The 21,652-nt window shown below is 31.3% G+C and overlaps 1 protein-coding gene across 2 annotated transcripts; it reads right to left on the bottom strand.

Annotated features, from left to right (window-relative positions):
* Positions 1-1,390: 1,390 nt before the first annotated feature.
* Positions 1,391-17,840, bottom strand: LOC139528759 (uncharacterized). Of its 2 annotated transcripts, none has more exons than XM_071324948.1 (5): positions 17,507-17,840; positions 14,534-14,739; positions 8,880-8,996; positions 6,348-6,989; positions 1,391-4,998 (listed from the first exon to the last, which is right to left on the bottom strand). In XM_071324948.1, the coding sequence occupies exons 1-4, from the start codon at positions 17,759-17,761 to the stop codon at positions 6,899-6,901; spliced, it is 669 nt and encodes a 222-aa protein (XP_071181049.1). In that variant the 5' UTR covers positions 17,762-17,840; the 3' UTR covers positions 1,391-4,998; positions 6,348-6,898. The 2 variants fall into 2 exon arrangements, with proteins under 2 accessions (XP_071181049.1, XP_071181048.1); XM_071324947.1 differs by having other exon boundaries at positions 8,880-8,999; positions 17,507-17,839.
* Positions 17,841-21,652: the final 3,812 nt, after the last annotated feature.

Raw genomic sequence — 21,652 nt, 5'->3', positions numbered from 1 at the left:
ATTTGAATGTCCCTTAGCAATTTTCGCCTCTCTTTTGCATATTCTGCAATGGAATGAAACACTCCTTGGGTTTATCTGATAAATTAAAATATACATGTTTTCAATACAAAAACATTGGACAATTAACAATTTTTTGTGGTATAGAACATTCAATTTATGAAGTGCCAAATGAGATTCAATTCAAGACCATATCATATTTTTACAAGATTTATGGTTTTCATTATGACAAAGCATAGCACAAGAAGTATGAAATTGATTTTGTTTCTTCAAATTATTCAGTGTTTTCCGTACTGTGGCATACTATGCAAAGAATCTAAAAAATTAGATAGAAAAAAAAATCACAATCAATTTTACACGAAACTAGTCAAATATGTAAGTTATTTGAAAAGTAAAAAACAGAACCTGGGAAAAAATTGGGATACTGCAAATCTCAAAACAAAAACCCACACAGAATAAAGGTATCAAAAGCCTTGTTTAAAGTGAGTTGCTGTTTATTTAAGTTGCCATCTACCAGGAGCATGAAAATTAGTGTCAAAATTGTTAATGGTGTTCGAATAACTGTAATCATCTTTAAATTTCCTAATGCTTCATTTTGATTTTTTTTCGATTTTTTTCTTTGTAATGTTAAAATATTAGAAAAGTAAAAGTTTTCGTAAGATGCTTTCTGTAACAATTTTTTTCTTGTATTAGTTTCTTGTTTTTCTCGTGCCATAGATCTTTTAAAGATCACTATATATATCTTATATGTAATGGTGTTTATTTCATTGTTTGATGCCTTTAGACACCTGTTGTTCCTAATTCCTTGAGAGAAAGACAAAGTTTTTGCTAGTTTCTATTAAAGTCATATTTGTTTTTTATTGATTTGTTAAGCATCAATCCAGATGTTAGTTTTATTGTTTAAATAGTCACATTTGTCATGCCATGGGCCTTCCACGGCACTCTTTAATAACAGTTTTGATTTTACTCATTGTTAAATGCCTTACAGTGTGATAGTTGTTCGTACCTTGTCTTTTTGTCTATGGTAGTTGTCTCATAGCAATCCCTAATAAGGTAAGGAATATGTAATAATTAAAGGTATAGGTATATAAAATTACTTATACATGTTATGGAACTTCTATAGTTCATAGGAAGTATTTGGTGTTGCTCTTCAACAGTCCATATTTATTTATGAACATATGATACAATTGGAGAGCATTATTGTTTGATAAAGCAAGTCCATTTCTCCATAATAGCACAGTAAATTGTTATATTCTAGCACATGAATGTTTGGTGGTATTTACAAAAAGAAAGGGGTTCAAATTTAGTATTTAAATCTGAAACAAAAATGATAAAAATTAGTAGAGGAATGATACAGGACAAAGGGCAAAAGTATAAAAGACAAGAAAACAAATAAAGAATCCATATTTAATACTAAGCTTAGATCAAATGTAGATCAATCAGTTGATAGAACAACTATGGTTCTAAGTTATTTGGTTTACATTTAATGAATATCAATATGATAGAAATGTTGTTACAATATGTTTATTTTAGAAACAACTTTGTATAGGAGTATGTAGGAAGAATGCATAGCAGGAGATGTTTACCTTTTCAATGCAACCTGTCCAACTTTATAAATACTGTAAATTCAGAAATTATAGCGAGCTTTATTATTGGGATTTAATCATTTTTTTACTAAATTGCGATTTTCAATTTTTGGGACATTACAAAAAAAATGTTTAATTCATAAAAAAAATTATTGAAACGTGATTATAACCCTGTCACATTTTTTGCAATTATAAAAACATCACAATAATTTCAGAATTTACAGTACTTTATGCAATTTCCTTAAGTTTTTTAAAAGTCTGATTTATCCCAGAAAAACATGCGTTTTAGATACAGTACACCACTAAATTATTGTTCAATATTTGTTTTTATTCCACATGAGAATACAAATTTGCGATTGTGGATCCGTATAACTATTTTGTTTCATTAAGCATTGTTGTCATGTGGAGCACATACAGTCATATATGTTTCATTTAATTGGGAAATGAAGTATATTTTTAGAGTATTAGAGTGACTATTCTTTGGTTGTCTAACAATCAAACCATGGATGCTAATGAAACATAAATGTAATGAGATTATGAAATAATCTAATTTTGGATGTAACTCGTCTTCTGATTGGCTGACGTTATTTTGTTATCAGCCCATAGACACAATTTAGTCATGTGACAGTGAAATCATCAACGTTTTTTCTTGGTTTTCTACAGTTTAAAATGGAATTTAGAATTAAATTATAAGAAATGACTGTAATATTTTTTCTGTCTATTCGAAATAACATAAAAAATGTGGTGCACACTGTTAAATAACCCGCTATGCCCGTTATTCAGTGTGCACCAAATTTTTTATGTTATTTCTTCATACACAGAAAAAATATTAGTCATTCCTTAAATAATACAGGTGTAAGTCATTACATGCAAAGTATAAATATTGTATATAAACTGCAGCTTCTATCCTTATAAGTTACCTTAAAAAAAATATAATTCATTAAGCTCATGTTTAAATGCAATACTAAATTCAAAATATATAGCAAAACACTGTAGCTACCTTGGAACCATCATGTGGTCTTTTACTATAATATAACATATGTTTGGTTTGAATATATTCTGGTTACAGTAAGAATTTCATTTATCATACTTAATGTAAAATTATTCATAAATAGTGTGTCATTGAGGTAATTTATATAAATTCAACAAGAGTAATGAATTTAGGTTTAAATTTCACCAATATAATAATGAGGTAATTTTAAATTCTGATTTCACAGTGACTAAATGATTTTCAAACAGAAAAAAAACGCTCATTATTGACTACATGCATGATACAATATGTGAAAAAAAGATAAGTGAATAAACATAATAAACAGTTCTGGATCAATATTAATCTAAATAATAAATATTACCAACAAATAATTTAATTTTGGAAGTAACGCGTCTTCTGATTGGCTGATGTTATTTTGTTATCAGCCCATAGACATAATTTAGTCATGTGACCGTGACGTCGTCAATGTTTTTTCATGGTTTTCTACGTTTTAAAATGGAATTTAGAATTAAATTATAAGAAATGACTGAAATATTTTTTCTGTCTATTCGAAATAACATAAAAAATGTTAAATAACACGCTATGCGGGTTATTCGGTGTGCACCACATTTTTTATGTTATTTCTTCATAGACAGAAAAAATATTACAGTCATTTCTTATAATTTAAATAATGAGACTGAATCTATAATTTTGTTACAGACAGTAGTTTATGAATGTTCAAATCTCATTACTATGATTGCAAACATTGTACATTTACAGTAGAACAAAAACCTAAGGATATATGAGATGACTATACTTTATCAAATGTGTTCCTTATGTAAAATCAATTCATATTGTTATAGCAGGTAAACAAAATTAACCTGGTATCATAAACTAAATGAAAGAAAAAAGGAAGATTCTGATTTCTCTATTAAAACTCATCAAACAAACCATGCTTATAATTTGGTAAACCAGACATGTGTTTGGGCTTCGTAAGATGCTCAAATTAAACACACTTTTAGATAAAAGCAATAAAAGTGACCAGCACAACTGTATGTAGGATAATAATAAAATAAACATTTATCAGTAAGTAAAATGTTTCAACTTGCGTCTTTAATATAAATGCTTGTTGGGTTGCTATCTCAGTTCAATATATCCCAAATCTTTCATACAAATTTTGGATTTAAAATTATGTAAAAATATGAAATAAAATCAACAAAAATTAAAACAATATATAAACTTAAACTGAAAATTAATACGCTTTTTTATCATATGTTATTTTTAAGTTACTTTAGATTTTAAAATACAATAGGCTTTAATGGCTTCACTAATTTCCTTCAAGTATTCCTCTATTTTTGTTCTGATTTTAAATTAATACATTAACAACTCTTTATATTTGGAGTAAATGGACGTAATATGAATGAGACAACACTCCATCCAAGTCACAATGTGTAAAAAGTAAACCATTCAAGGTCAAAGTACAGTCTTCAACACAGAGCTTAATGCATACACAGTGAAATTGATAATATACTGACCAGAGTAATTGTGATAATGCCCAGTACAGGTTACAGATATAATATGTCTCTTTTGTTATTACTTTAATTTCATATACACTTATTAGTGACAGCAAGCTATTAAAGAATGTATTGTCATATTTATGCAAACAGAAAACCTTAAAATCTCATATTGTGAGTTTTAGCATTTTTGGTGCATGAATTGAATCATTATGTGGTAATATAATCTTTCAATATCTATATGAGGTCTCACAAAAAGAGTACATATTTTCTAATCATTGAAAAAGAATACATAACTTTTTCAATGATTTTAATGACAATATTTACAATGATTTAGTTAGCATCAACTTTTTTTGGGTATCTTTAAATTAGGGTGAAGTCTCATAATAGTATAACCACAAGAATTTCTTATGTGACATTTGTTATCGTTCACATAACTACTTAATCCAAAGTTATTTATAAAATCTAAGAAAGTATCAAAGCAAAAGCATAATACTATAAATTCAAAGTACTTTTGTTAATCAAAAGCATTTTTAATCTCATTCAAATGCAAACTAAACACAAGAAAAGAACAAGTAGTAAGAAAAAGAAGGAAAAAACAAATCTATACTAGCAGTTATCATTTAATAATGCTATATAAATCCACACTTATATGGGAACTAACATTGAGAACGGAAACAAGGTATGTGTCAAAGAGACAAAAAACGGAACAAAGAGCAAAACACAACACAATACTGCGTAGAAAGTGATAGTAAGAGACAGAAGCATTTTAAAGCACTATACATGTATTAATGTTTAAGCAGCAGCATAAACAGGTATTGAGTATATAGTTATAAATATTTACATTATGACAACCTAACAAGTGCACATGTTAAAAGTATATCATCTTCTTCGATGAAAAATTGTTGCATGTCTTATAATATCTGTATAACTTAGGCCACACCAATTTAATTTCTTGTTCTACGGATTTTTGGACTCCAAAATTTGGGGCGAGCGAGCGATTTGAAAATTTTAATAAAAAAATATTTAATTTGCAAATTTTTGAGGCGAAGCTTGAAAAGTAAAGGCGAGCGATTATAATTTTATTTTGTAAACATAATGATGTATGTGTGACTGACAATGAGACAATTCAAGTCGTAATCAGTTTGGGGACAACCCCTTTATGTTATAAATATCCCTTTTACATGTTTTATGAGGGATCAATATAAGTTATAATATATTTGTTTGTACAAAAGGGCCTCATATTTTCTCAAAGAACTAAATTATATATCTATTTAGTATTAAATGGTCAAAACATGTCCAAGAATTTTGTAATATTTCTGGACTTTAACCATGTTAAATTAACAAATTTACTTTAACAGTTTAATATTATTCAAAATAAGTGGACCCCTCTTTTAGAAAAAAGTTGTTTAAAATATGATGTAACTCTCTTCTTTTTGAGTACAAAATTCTAAGTTTTCAAAGGTTTTGTATAGAAGAACTATAGTACAAATCCTTGGTATTTCTATTTTCTTTTCTACATCAGTAAAATGACCCCTTGTCTGAGGGAGGGTTGTTCTCAACCTGATAATAACAAACACAGGTCAAAGTACGGCCTTTTACCATGTTTACACAGGGCTTTGATACAGACCAAACAGCAAGCTATAAAGGACCCCAAAATTATTAGCGTACACAATTCGAACAGGAAAACAAACGATCTAATTTATTTATCCAAACGGGAAAATACCAATGAACAATATCAATAAACGATAACTGCCGAACCACAGGCCCCTGAATCAATCAGGACAGGTGCATAAACATGCAGCGGCTATGCATAGTTTTGTTTCACCAGCATACAATATAACTGCAGTTGAAGGCAAATCCTTCAAAAGTTTTCTGTACTTTATTCTAACAACGAACATTTTTTGATAGGGAATATAAGTAAGGGGGAAAGAAACCAATTTGTTGTTCTTTACAGGTATTTCCACTGTTATAAATTTATTTCGGAGCACTACCTCTTTGGATAAATAGGTTTTATGCTGAAAAAAATATTCTCACAGATATTTACACAGTGTGGTTGGGTGCTTTTATGTTTAAAATCGTTATATACAGGTTAGACTGTGATTTTAAAATCAAATGTTGATATCTTTTTATAATATTTACAAAAAAACGGTGCAGGAAATGGACATGATTACATTTCCGGATGCGGGAAGCGGGAATATAAAGAAAAATAAAAAAAATCTGTTTTGAAAAAAATAGGTGCGGGCGGGTCCGTCGAACAAGGAATCAAATTGGTGTGGCCTTATCAACACTTATCATAACCTGAAAATATAGAACCAAGTTACCCAACATCTTGTTGGAAATAAAATTTAAGACATCAAAAGATTTATCAATTTTTAACAAAATTTAAACTGACACTGCAACTTGCCCTGTTTGATCTGATTAATACAACTGTTTTTGTTCATGAAGTGCCCTTTAATATCATCTGTTGGAAAGTTTACAACACCGACTTCTATTCCAATTCATATGAGTTTCCAAAAGAAGGCCTTTTCAAATTTAACTTGAGATTTTTCTTAAAACTAGCTGATGCAAAAAGTTCTAGATATTACTTATTCTTCAACTGGTTAATGGAACTAGGAAACCATTCATCCATATTATGTTATGTTACAAATTACAAAAAAAAGTATTTTTGGTATAAAAATCAAATCAAAACAAAAATGTGTAAGCACCATATACAATGATATAATCTAAGTTATAACATTTGACAAGAAAAAACTTGGCCTAAATCGTCAATAAGAGTAATCTCTTTACAAATATACATATTGAACTGTTCTGTTTAGATGCTGGTTCACTCAGTATACAAATGTATGGATCTGTTTCCTAGCTGACATGCTGGTTCTTGTGGTCCTGGTTTTCAAGCTACCGTTTGTGATTGGTGACTTTCTGTGTAATAAATAATATTGAAAATGAAGATGTGAACTATACAGCATCATGACTAGTTATACATAAAAACAAATATAAGGAATAATTTACATCCGATATTTTGAATAATTTAGAATTTTTTCTAAGGAAACAATGGAATTACTGTACAGATGTAATTAAAGGCAAAGAATATCACTGATCGCTAAAAGTCAATTAATAGTTTTGGTTGTATGATTATTTGGAGCAGAAACTGCTTACCACTCTGGAACACCTGATTTAATTTGTTTTGGTTGTATGATTGGAGCAGAAACTGCTTACCACTCTGGAACACCTGATTTAATTTGTTTTGGTTGTATGATTGGAGCAGAAACTGCTTACCACTCTGGAACACCTGATTTAATTTGTTTTGGTTGTATGATTGGAGCAGAAACTGCTTACCACTCTGGAACACCTGATTTAATTTGTTTTGGTTGTATGATTGGAGCAGAAACTGCTTACCACTCTGGAACACCTGATTTAATTTGTTTTGGTTGTATGATTATTTGGAGCAGAAACTGCTTACCACTCTGGAACACCTGATTTAATTTGTTTTGGTTGTATGATTGGAGCAGAAACTGCTTACCACTCTGGAACACCTGATTTAATTTGTTTTGGTTGTATGATTATTTGGAGCAGAAACTGCTTACCACTCTGGAACACCTGATTTAATTTGTTTTGGTTGTATGATTATTTGGAGCAGAAACTGCTTACCACTCTGGAACACCTGATTTAATTTGTTTTGGTTGTATGATTGGAGCAGAAACTGCTTACCACTCTGGAACACCTGATTTAATTTGTTTTGGTTGTATGATTATTTGGAGCAGAAACTGCTTACCACTCTGGAACACCTGATTTAATTTGTTTTGGTTGTATGATTATTTGGAGCAGAAACTGCTTACCACTCTGGAACACCTGATTTAATTTGTTTTGGTTGTATGATTGGAGCAGAAACTGCTTACCACTCTGGAACACCTGATTTAATTTGTTTTGGTTGTATGATTATTTGGAGCAGAAACTGCTTACCACTCTGGAACGGTTGTATGATTATTTGGAGCAGAAACTGCTTACCACTCTGGAACACCTGATTTAATTTGTTTTGGTTGTATGATTGGAGCAGAAACTGCTTACCACTCTGGAACACCTGATTTAATTTGTTTTGGTTGTATGATTATTTGGAGCAGAAACTGCTTACCACTCTGGAACACCTGATTTAATTTGTTTTGGTTGTATGATTGGAGCAGAAACTGCTTACCACTCTGGAACACCTGATTTAATTTGTTTTGATTGAATGAATCTGATTAAAATACAGATCCTGTGTCAAAGCTTTGCTTACAAGGATTTAACAGCACTCACTTTAAAAATCTTATCTAGTAATTCTTATATCAGTCAATATAATTTCTGCCTTTATAAAGTTTTGAAGGTGGGTATCAATCCAACAAAACCATCTTGAAATGTCTATTAAACAGAAAGTAGATAGGAGTACTTTCAACTTTCAGATACTTGTAAGCAAAGCATGGACACCTGTATTAAAGTCAGATTTTTGTTACATTTCCTGTTGTCCAATCCTTCGTCTAACTGTAGTTTTTGTTGGCTGTTGTTTGTCCTTTCCTTGGTCTTTTATCTTTTGGTGTTTTTCTATCATAAACATGCATATGACATACACAATCTTAGAGAAAGCATGACGTACAATAATTGTATGAGTTGGATGTTACTGACATGGTATCTTCATGACCTAGAAGCACTGACTTAGTGATTAATTCTCGTTGTTTGATTGATTTGGTTTTATTTTACCTCTGTACAGGAAAAATGGCTATATTAACATATTAAAGGGATCGTAATTGATATATCTCTGACTTTGGAACAAAACCTTACCTCCGGGACGCTCTGTCTTGTAAAGTATTTGGTGTTAAAGCAGCAAGGGCTTTCATATTAGCTGTTAATGCTTCTACTTCTCTCTTTAGTCTGGTAGGGGTCTCAAACTGTTCCTGCCTACTGAAAATAAATTTAAGATTAGAAAAGCACATTCATGCATGTTTACTTTTAAAAGTTCATGTATAAATCTTCACAATTCAAATTGTGAACTCTAGGATATTTTGTTCATGATGGTAATATCAAGATGTTTTGCAATAAAAACATAGCTGCGTATTGCTGTGTGTTTTTTTCCATTCCACATTGGCTAGAGGCATGGGGAGGGTTGAGATCTCACAAAACATGTTTGACCCCAGCCACATTTTTGCTATCTGTCCCAAAACAGGAAGCTCTGGCCTTTGTTATTCTTGTTGTTTTTTTGGGGGGTTAATCTATATCATGTATATGTTTAGGAGTTAATTGTGAGATACATTTTCGCTGAACTACAAATAAGAAGATGTGGTATTAGTGTCAATGAGACTTGTAAACTCTCCAGCCAAGTCATAATGCATAAAAAGTTAACAATTATAGTTCAAAGTATGGGTCTTCAACGAGGAGCCTTGAATAGCACCAAACAGCAAGCTATAAAGGGCCCAAAAATGACTAGTGTAAAACAATTCAAACCAGAAAACAAAGGGTCTAATTTATATAAAAAATGAGAAACAAGAAACACTTATGAACCACATGTTGACCAACAAACAGCAACCACTTTCATGTAATATAAAAAATTTGTAAGGGTTCCGCAGAAACCAGTGTCTCCCCTACTTTTACTGTTAATTGATCATGTTGATGGCTCAATGAAAAAGAGGAAAAAATCAATAAAAATATTCCTCTCGACACTATCTTTTGATTGTAAGAATTGAAGCGTCTGTCTAAGTTTGGTAAAAATTCAGGCTAGATTATAATTATGAATCTTATAAATGTTGTAAAAACTTTAACTGCAGACTGTAAGTAATGTTAACTGGAAGAAAAACTGAGTCCATTTATAAGTAAAATACAGATACACAGGTACAAAATTTTTACATGGGTAATGTTTCCCGGCAGAAAAACTAAGTCCATTTATAAGTAAAATACGGAAAAAATGGAATTTTATTTTTACAAAATTTACTTCTGGATACTACAATGTACACGTATCTTAGGCCACACCAATTTAATTTCTTGTTCTACGGATTTTTGGACTCCAAAATTTGGGGCGAGCGAGCGATTTGAAAATTTTAATAAAAAAATATTTAATTTGCAAATTTTGGAGGCGAAGCTTGAAAAGTAAAGGCGAGCGATTAATTTTTTTTTTTGTAAACATAAAATAGTAGGTTTTGACAATATTAAAGCTTGATTTATCACTTTTACTTTGACATTTCTTTTATTTCTGAAGTATTTTTTCCCTATTCACCAAGAAATAATTAAATCTGGTCTATGTATGAGGCGTGTATAGGGGGGGTATCAATATCCCATATCCCATTAAGTTTTTATCCCAATATCCCGTATCCTTATAATGTTTACCCCTAATATCCCAATAAATATTTTTTACAAATATCCCATATCCCTAAAACTATTTTGAAATATCCCCAAAAATCATTATAAATTCATTCCCAAGCCCACTTTTTCCCGCATCATCACAACTTCAACAATTTTGACTGAAAAATGACCAAATTACATTATTTATTTTCAAAATACTAACGTTTGATTAAAATTATATTCCTTGTTGAACTAGAATATAAAGGGAAAACAAACTGTGGTAAAGGAAATTTACAGTGCATGCTTCCAGTGTTAAATAAGAATATATATGTGTCCAAAAGATGAAGTGTTCCATCTAAGAGCATTATCTTTTTATGTGATCTTAAACGATAAATTTTGTCGGAGATTGCTCTGACATTCAACGGCTGTTTTGCCAGACAAGCTGAGATTGTGGAACGTCAGAGCACGTCCTATCAAAAAGTGGATATTTAGCATGCAAGTTCAATAACTCAAAATCTAACACAAGAAAGCTTTCTGCTAATGCACTTACATTACACTTAACTGTTGCAATATTTTTACAGCATGCAAAATGTGCACAGCCCTGTTTTGCAAAGACATAACCCAACATTTGACTCTGTGATCTTGAACTTTATGAATTTCATTGATCATAATATGTTTGTTACCTTTTTTTTAATTTCCTTCCTCAAAACACCAGTAATAAAAGACAAATATATTAATTTACATTGATTATTTAGTAATTATTCGTTATTAACACAGTTTAAGCTTTTAAAAAGCTATTTAAGAGATAATTTCAAATTAAAACAAGGCATCCATTTTATACGGCGAAATATCTACTTTTTTTTTATATAATACGTGTTCTGACATCCCTCTGCCCCAGCTTGTCTGGCATAACAGCCGTTGCACATCAGAGCAATCTGTGAAACGTGGAGACCTCTGAAGATCCTCGCCACGTAAACAATAAGAGGTAAAACACTCGAAAATATCCTGTAATCATATAAAGCATCAAAATAAATAAAAATATTGACAACAATAAGGCTTAACTCATCAGATGGATACACCAAAAATCTATGACTATTTCAAATAAATTATCAATGCACATGAGCATATAATATAAAAAAAAAGAAGACGTGGTATGATTGCCAATGAGACAACTCTTAACAAGAGACCAAGTGACACAGAAATTATCAAGTATAGGTCACTTTACGACCTTCAACAATGAACAAAACTCATACCGCATACATGTAGTTAGCTATAAAAGGTCCTGAAATGACAATTTGAAATATAGAACAATTCAAACGAGAAAACTAACGGCCTAATTTGTGTATAAAAAAATGAACAAAAAACAATATGTAACACAGCATCAAACGACAACCACTAAATTACAGGCTCCTGAATTTAGACAGGCACATACATACAGAATGTGGCGAGGTTAAACATGTTAGCGGGATCCCAATCCTCCCCTTAACCTGGGACAGTGGTGTAACAGTACAAAATAAGAACGAACTATACAAATCAGTTGAAAAAGGCTTAACTCATCAGATGGATACACATAGAAATTTAATACATCTAACAAAAACACAGAGTGGACGTGACCGAGTACTTGTACATCACATCAACAACAACAAAAAACAAAGTACAGATCTGAGAGTACTCGCAGTTACTGACAACTAGTTCAAAGCCAATAACAACTAATAAAAAAAGTAATGCATCTGAGACTTAATTATCTATCATTACACATCCAACATCCAATGGCACGGTAAACAACATCTCTGTAAAATGAGGATGTGCTATCCCGTTTGAAATAAGTTTTCTACAGGTAGAACCAAACTTCAAAACCAAATCTTTACATCTACGGAAGAATTTAGTAAAGATTTTAAGTGATTTGTGCTAACGAAATCCCTGACTTAATAATTTACCAGTAATACATAGATTATTTTCATTAAAATTCGAAACGTTAGAACAGACACGGGCATAGCGGAGGAGTTGTGATATACAAACACCGTAAGATATTGCCAAAGGAACATCACCATCCAAAAAAAAAGAAAATTAACAATAAGGAACGAAGTATGGAAAGCAAAACAAATACTTTTAAAATTATCACTACATATGAGCATATAAATATCGAATACCCCCCCCCCCCCCAAATCGAAAATAGATAAATACTTTTTGCTTGGGTGGGTTTGGATGACTTTTAAATAAAACGACCATAAACTCAATGAAAATCAACAAAGCACTAAAGTGACCTTCAATATTAAACTTTTTTTGGCAATGTTATCAAGTGAGATGTAAATATTTCTGTATTTAACTTTTAAATTCCACTATTTGTTTTCATGTTAAAAATTCAATATCCTGATAAATGCATCAATATCCCATATCCCATTTACTTTTAGGACAAATATCCCATATCCCTAAAATTAAAATGGCAAATATCCTGTATCCCAATATACATTTTTTTTGTACCCTATACAAGCCTCATGTATGTGTGACTGACAATGAGACGATTCTCCATCAAAGTCATAATCAGTTTGGGGACAACTCCTTAATGTTATAAATATCCCTTTTACATGTTTTATGAGGGATCAATATAAGTTAACTTATAATATATTTGTTTGTACAAAAGGGCTCATATTTTCTCAAACTAGAACTATATATCTATCTGGTATTAAATGGTCAAAACATGTCCAAGAATTTTGTATTATTCCTGGACTTTAACCATGTTAACACATTTACTTTAACAGTTTAATATTTATATTCAAAATAAGTGGACCCCTCTTTTAGAAAAAGTTGTTTAAAATATGATGTATCTCTCCTCTTTTTGAGTACAAAAGTTTTCAAAGGTTTTGTATAGAAGAACTATACAAATCCTTGGTATTTCTATTTTCTTTTCTACATCAGTTAAATGACCCCTTGTCTGAGGGAGGGTTGTTTTCAACCTGATAATAACAAACACAGGTCAAAGTACGGCCTTTTACACAGGGCTTTGATACAGACCAAACAGCAGGCTATAAAGGACCCCAAAATTATTAGCGTACACAATTCGAACAGGAAAACCAACGATCTAGTTTATATATCAATGTATATCCAAACGGGAAAATACCAATGAACAACATCAACAAACGATAACTGCTGAACGACAGGCCCCTCAATCAATCAGGACAGGTACATAAACATGCAGCGGCTATGGATAGTTTTGTTTCGCCAGCATACAATATAATTGCAGTTGAAGGCAAATCCTTCAGAAGTTCTTTGTACTTTATTCCAACAACGAACATTTTTTGATAGGGAATATATAAGTTTTTTGTTCTGATAGGGAATATATAAATTTTTTGTTTTGATAGGGAATATATAAATTTTTTGTTCTTCACAGGTATCGCTGTTATAAATTTATTTCGGAGCACTCCCGCTTTGGATAAATAGGTTTCATGCTGAAACAAATATTCTCACAGATATTTACACAGTGTGGTGGGGTGCTTTTATGTTTAAAATCGTTATATACAGGTTAGACTGTGATTTTAAAAACAAATGTTGATATCTTTTTATAATATTTACAAAAAAAAACGGTGCGGGAAATGGACATGATTACATTTCCGGATACGGGAAGCGGGAATATAAAAAAAATAAAAAAATTCTATTTTGAAAAAAATAGGTGCGGGCGGGTCCGTCGAACAAGGATTCAAATTGGTGTGGCCTTATGATCATAAACAAGCTTCTGTCCTCCAAGTTTGGTAGAAATCCAGTGTACATGTAGTTTAAGAAAGTTATTAAAATTTCAAAAACTTTAACCACAGAGAGAATATTTGTGGACGACGATGGAATGTAGGATCGCTGTGTCTCGCTTTTTCAACTTAAGTCGAAAGCCTGACAAAAAGAAGATGTGGTGTGATTGCCAATGACATGAATGAGACAACTCTCCACAAGAGATCAAAATGACACAGAAATTAACAACTACATGTATAGGTCACATTTTTTAAGGGGTCAGCTGATGCCCATACCAGGGTTTTTTCATTGTGTTAATGACCAATTGGTGGCCTTTTGCTGTTTGGTTGGTTGTGGTCACTTTGACACATTCCCTGTTTCCATTTCCCATTTTATATATAATTTAATTGTTTGTTAGCTTTAATTACAGAGATATGTAAACTAACCATGCTCTAGACTGTGTGACTGTCTTAATTCCTTTGTGTTTCCTTGGTGTCTCAATAGTAAAAGGCGAGTACATTTTAACATCTCTGTAAGCCATCTGATTGGCTGATTTCCCTGCACTCTGTGTTGTTTTCTTTGTCTTACGTAAAGGAGTTGTGGGTTTATCATCTCTTAACCTTTTCCTCTGTCTTGTTGATGATCGAAATTTCTAGTGTGAAAATAAAACGTAGAGTTATTATTCTTTTTGTTCTGAAATTATTAACAGAGTAAGGCCACAATATTATACTTTGGCTTAGATCTTACGATCAATACATGTACAAATTTTATAAAAAAAAGGAAGAAAAGCAACTCTCAAGGAACTATAATGTGAACAGTGTTGAAAATCCATTGGTGGCCTTCAGTTGTTTTGTGCTCTTTGGTTGGGTTGTTGCTCTTTTGGCACATGCCCCATTTCCATTCTCTATTCGTAATTTTAAATACACCGTTTACTCAACAAAGAAGCCTGATAACAGGAAAATTCTGAATTTCATGTACAATGTATGATGCAAGTACAAATTAATTGTTGACACAGAGAAAAGTTTTGTCTGTCAGTAGAAAATTTTAATTAATTGAATTATTGAAAGTTGCTGGACCATGAACTAGGGACAGGGCTTCAAAATAGGTTACAAGCTGATTAAGACTGATAATGTAATGCAACTTTAAAGAAAACATTGTTAAAATAGAGAATTGAAATGGGAAATTGTTTATCATAGGTTATTCCTATCTAACTACATTTCTATAACTCCTACAGAAAACATTGTTGAAATAGAGAATTGAAATGGGAAATTGGTTATCATAGGTTATTCCTATCAAACTACATTTCTATAACTTCTACAGAAAACAGATAATTGCTTTAATATTATATGAAAGCCACTGGACCATGCTTTTGGGCCAGAACAGGGCCTGAAAAAATAACAATAGCTGATGGTGTTGTTCTGGTCTGTATCATAGAAAAGTCAATATACTAAATTTAACATTAAAAGTCCTAGTAAAGTTCATCGATATTGCATGTACAATGTAGTTACATTTGTAATATGAACTAGTAACAAAGTATTAAACATGTAAAAGTTGAAATATACGGGTGTGTTATTTCTATTTTTTTTTGTTTATTGCAATTGAATACATTTTCCAAGGATTTTAACAAATCTGTTGACTATGTACATGTAAATGTCAAGTTTTTAAAACAATTCATCAGACAGTTAAATTGACTGGTTTCAATTCACTAATTTTACATTTCCTGTTAGTCTTCTGGATTTCAGGACATATTTTAACACTTTAAAAAAATCCTTTGTTTTTAGTTTTTTGATCATGTGTATATGTGTTATATTTTTTTCCCCAAATAAAAGTTCCAATTTACTTTGAAAAAGGAGCAAAGACAAAACATTTGTACAAAAATTGAAATAATTGATCTGTAACTTATTTCTAACATTTGTTAAATGTGTGATTTTTTCCCACTTAAATATACATAATTACCATTTTTTACAATTTAGGAAAAAAATTGGCCATTAAATATGGGATGGCTTATTTTGAAGTGGCAAAACTAGATATATCTTATTTACATACATTTTATGTCAATGACAACTTGAAAAATATTATGTAAGTTAAAAAATACAACACCATACAATACATGTACATGATGTAGGTGGAGTGACACTATATCATATCTTTATTTGATGCCCAGTGTTTGATTTTTATTCACTATCAAATTAAACTATACCACTGATAATAGGAAAAGACTTAAGATGCCAAATATTGATATTACATCATACAATTAATGTCACATTCTTCAAGTGGTCTTAATCCAACAAAAACATCTTTGATGGCAATTATCACCTAGATCAATGTGATTAAATATAATTACAGATAAATGTAAACAACATGTTTTATCTGTGGGTCAGATCTGACCATTGGGTAAATATTGCATTGTGTAAAGTGGTTTTTTATTGTGTAATTATTACATAACAAAACAACATCATACATTAAATTATAATTCTTTATTTTTTAATTTGACAAAAAGTTAAAGTAATTAGGAAATCATTTCAAACATATGAAACTAAACAACAGCTGGTTAGTAATTATATTTTTTTTGCTACACATAGGGAATATATAACTTAGTGTGTTTCCAGATCCAATTTTCAAAATACCAACCAAAATAAAAACTTTCTTTCAATACAAATTTAAATGATGCTATGACCATGTATGTCCATGCAAGTCACAATGGAATCTCAAAGGAAATAATCCATAAACATGATAAAGTTAAAGTTGGGTCAAGAGTTGGTAGATACATATGCATGTATAAATTAAATTGGCTAATTTCCTTTTTCTTTATTTTTGTACAGCTTTATATACATGTAGATGTTCTTGTCATTCCACTTTTAAAGTTTCTCTCCAGTTAAATACCCTTATAATTCCATGTAGTACATGTAGCTACTGTGCATATACATGATGTATTTGTTCACAAATACATGTATAATGAAATGTACAACAACTTACAAAATTATATATACATCATGTACAAAATGTACATTAAATGTAATCATATAAATGATATGAATTTCAATGTGTCAATAAACGCCACTTTTATTCATTTCCTGCCCCAAATTGCTTTAAAATGTCAGCTTAGTCAAAATGCCTGAATGAATACACATTATTGAGAGCCTGAGTCATGACAATTAATCTTAATGTTATGCGACGCGACCTCCATTGGCTCCAAAATCTTTTTGCACAGCACCCATTTCTCATTTGAAATATAATGTCTAAACGGGTCATGATAATTTATAACCTATTAAGATGTTGGCGGCTGGAGTTTTTATTAATTAAATGCATGCATGCTGTGGAAAAAACTTATATAAAAATAAATAACATCTATAAATACTAAATTATTTTAATATTATTATTAACTAATTCGATGCTTAAGGTAAGATGTGGTATATTACCTGTTTTATTGTTCCAACAGCGTCTCGAACTGATCTTGTAAGACTTGTATTTCTTTTGAAGCGACTTTCCTTGTTATTTTGTTCAATGTTTTGTATCTGCCCATCTGAACTAAGTCGTCTGTGCGACGGTTTTGGTGTGTTGAAGTATGTGTTTTCCTTCCCTTCCAGTACATTGTATCTCTTTCCTGTTTTCCAAGGAAGTCTGAATGACTTTCTTAACGTGTCCATTCTATTTCTAATATTGGTATCCGACATGTTGACTTAATTTCTTTTGAACAAACCGCCAATTTGCGTAACCTACTTCTCCATTTACGAAAATAAACCGGAAGTACATTAATTTTAGACCTATATCCGGAATAGTTAGCATTCCGTGTTTATAATTAGGATAAGAATTTACTGCCTTAGGTGCTTAGGTTATCCTGAGACAACTATATTAATAGACACAGTAGTCTCAAGCCGGGTTTCGAACTTTTGAGGGAAGGAGAATGACTCTTTGTTCCTTTTATACCTTGATTTTTTACACACACATATTGTCAACAACATATATTCAAGTTTTTGTAAGAAATATCTGATCATATCTATGAAAGGTGGGAAACTTTATGCTTGCTTTGTTGATTTCAAAAAAGCGTTTGACAAAGTCATTCATTCTTGTTTAAAATATAAGCTATTAAAACATGATACATGTGGTTAACTTTTATGCAATCCTGAGAGACATGTACAATAAAAGTGAATTATGTGTTAAAATAGGTGATGTGCTTACTCCTAATTTTTATTCTCAAATTGGAGTAAAGCCCAGATGCTGTTGATATAAACAGTCGCAGGATTGACTGCCTCATGTATGCAGATGATATTGTTATTTTTTCTAGTTCCAAGGCAGGTCTTCAAAAAATGACTTGATGATTTATCCAAATTTTGTACTAAATGGTGTTTAGAGGTCAATCTAAAACCAAAGTTATTATATTTAACAAACCTGGTAAACTTTTAAAAGAATATTTTTATTTCGAAAAAGATACAATAGAAGTGTTAACAATTATAAGTATTTAGGTTTAAAATTTATATCTAGTGGACTTTTTAAGCAAGGAAAGGAAGAATTATACAAAAAATCACTAAAAGCTGTATTCAAATTGTAAAGATCTTTATCATCTTCCAATCAAAGTATTTCTACTCTATTACATATATATGACCATACAATAAAACCCATTTTAATGTATGGCAGTGAAATTATTACAGCTAGGTATGTTTAAAACTAGCTCTGCAGCATGCCAGAAAGAAAGTAAATATTTATTTCAGCACATTTATATGAATGATATTTTTTTTAGATAAATCCAATTTAAGATATATGAAGTGACTTGGGTTGATTTTCTAGGCACTTTATATATATACAGGGGTTTGGAAATATTTGTTGTGAGCACTTGTCCCTGGGCAAGTAAAACTGTAAATTTTACTTGTCCGGAAAAAAAGTTACTTGCCCTGACGTTTTTTTTTTCTGGACAAATTTTCGCGACAAGTCGAAAACAATTTTTTTCTTTCAATTTTAGCATAACATATAGTGGAAGCTGAGGGTGAAACAAACAATTTTTTTTTCTCAGAATCAAAAACAAATTATTTTTTTCTCCAAAAACTGGAAACAAACTTTTTTTTCCAAAAAAAATCATTCTTTTTGTCTTGCTTGCCCGATGTTTTATTTTAAAAGTATTCATCAATTTGAATCTCGATTCAAAATCTTAAATAATGACACTTCCGGTGAATAGTGGATAAAACATAATCGGCGATCCCGGGTCAATGGACAAAGCCAATGCAATATTACGCGACTCGGGTTTGCATACTTAATTTTACTCATTTTGGTAAGCGATCTATTTCCGGAGTTATGTAATATTTATCGTCATGAACATTGATGTTTATACTTAAATATGTTTTACTCACTGATTATTGGTTTCTTTTACATAAATTAAACATCATTATACGTTTTGAAATTAATCCTATATTTTTGCTGAATTTGAACTTTGTCTTGTATATTATTTTACTTGTCCACGGGCAACCAAGACAAAAATAATTACTTGTCCGGGTGTTAAAATGTACGAGTCGGGCGAGTCGGGCATAGCATTTCCACACCCCTGATATATATATATATATATTATATTTATAAATGAACTAAAATTCATAAAACAGCAAACAAGACTAACAAAGACCAGAAGCAGCCTTCCCATATACATCTAACCAATGTAGAATAAACAAAAACATAACAGTACGCAAGATAAATTCAGTTTGAAAGAAGTCCAAACCGATGTCAGAATATGTAAAAGAAGAAACTAAGCAAAATGAAAATGATGCATAAAGTTACAAAGGACTACTTAATTGTAGTTACTGACATACACTAGCTCCAGATCTCAATTAAACTGATGGAAAATTATGTCTTCATTATATGAAAATCAATCCCATTCCCGTTAGTGGTTTTCTAGTATCATCCATCATAGAATATATGAGAAGAACGGCATAACCTGTATCAAGCTAACAACTGATTTAAGAATAAATGCATCTATGGAAACAGATTGATGTACAATGTAGAATTATATTTCGTGTTAGATAAATTGATTCAATACGTCATAACAAAATGTAAACTTCACAACTTGTCTACACAGTGGGAAATTACATTGCAAATCATAACTCCTTTTCAATGAGCAGCATGACAGGTGCCACTACTGGAGTAGGATTTCCTTACTCTCTCGGAGCAGCATGACAGGTGCCTCTACTGGAGCAGGATCTTCTTACTCTCTCTGAGCAGCATGACAGGTGCCTCTACTGGAGCAGGATCTTCTTACTCTCTCTGAGCAGCATGACAGGTGCCACTACTTGAGCAGGATCTTCTTACTCTCTCCGAGCAGCATGACAGGTGCCTCTACTAGAACAGGATCTTCTTACTCTCTCTGAGCAGCATGACAGGTGCTTCTACTGGAGCAGAATCTTCTTGCTCTTTCTGAGCAGCATGACAGGTGCCTCTACTGGAGCAGGATCTTCTTGCTCTCTCTGAGCAGCATGAAAGGTGCCACTACTGGAACAGGATCTTCTTACTCTCTCTGAGCAGCATGACAGGTGCTTCTACTGGAGCAGAATCTTCTTACTCTCTCTGAGCAGCATGACAGGTGCCTCTACTGGAGCAGGATCTTCTTACTCTCTTTCTTTGGGGTTCGTGTTGTTTATTCTTTAGTTTTCTATGTTGTGTCATGTGTACTATTGTTTTTCTGTTTGTCTTTTTCATTTTTAGCCATGGCGTTGTCAGTTTGTTTTAGATTTACGAGTTTGACTGTCCCTTTGGTATCTTTCGTCCCTCTTTCAGCACAGGTTATCATCTTCAGTGGTTATTCGTGTTCGTGTTGATCAATTTGTCGTTTTTTTGTGTATTATTTTATAAACAACTGAAAACTGGATATCTTTAAAGTTAATTAGTTTGGTTATCCGTCTGAATATTTAGATGAAGTAAAGCATATATATCTTCCCATGAAAGATGAAGTAAAGCATATATCTTCCCATGATAGATGAAGTAAAGCATATATCTTCCCATGATAGATGAAGTAAAGCATATATCTTCCCATGATAGATGAAGTAAAGCATATATCTTCCCATGATAGATGCAAGTGACAAAAGAGAACAAATCTGTAAAATAAGAAATGAACCTATGTTTAATTGTTTCTTAACTATAACCTGTGGAATATCAAATTGACAATCTTAAAAAAAAACGATGACGCGGGGACAAAAGAAAAGTGACTCTTTTTATTATTAAGGTGGCAAAATAAATAAATAGTTCGGTAACCATACTCGGATTAAAAACTATTTATAAACCCTGATCGTGCATTATAATAAATTGTAATTTTTACTGTGAAAGTACTTTTGTTCGCGTGTATCAATTCTCATGGGTTTGGCAAAAGTTACATTTTCGTGGGTTCTTAAATTCGTGGATTTATATTTCCGAAGGAAAAAAACCAAGTGAAGAATTTAAAGCCTGCTGCAATTAAGATTCTTGACAAGAATTATATGTTGTTTTATAATGACTTGTGGGACATTGCTTAAAATGCGTTCACCGTCGCTTACATATTCGTCTTACATTGTTCACAACATTCATCAAAATTGTAACAAAATAATTGTTTTCAG

This window comes from Mytilus edulis, chromosome 6 (assembly GCF_963676685.1).
Source record: "Mytilus edulis chromosome 6, xbMytEdul2.2, whole genome shotgun sequence".
NCBI lineage: Eukaryota > Metazoa > Mollusca > Bivalvia > Mytilida > Mytilidae > Mytilus > Mytilus edulis.
The sequence above is the reverse complement of the archived record's forward strand: the minus strand, read 5'-3'. Positions and strand labels throughout refer to the sequence as shown.

What these genes read in the sequence shown, in the direction of transcription:
- LOC139528759 (XM_071324947.1), bottom strand. Translation starts at nt 17,761, where the DNA reads ATGTCGGATACCAATATTAGAAATAGAATGGACACGTTAAGAAAGTCA. An exon ending in GTCACACAGTCTAGAGCATG is followed by an intron (nt 9,000 to 14,533) that starts GTTAGTTTACAT and finishes ATTTATTTTCAG; the next exon opens with TAGGCAGGAACAGTTTGAGA. An exon ending in CAAGACAGAGCGTCCCGGAG is followed by an intron (nt 6,990 to 8,879) that starts GTAAGGTTTTGT and finishes TTTATTACACAG; the next exon opens with AAAGTCACCAATCACAAACG.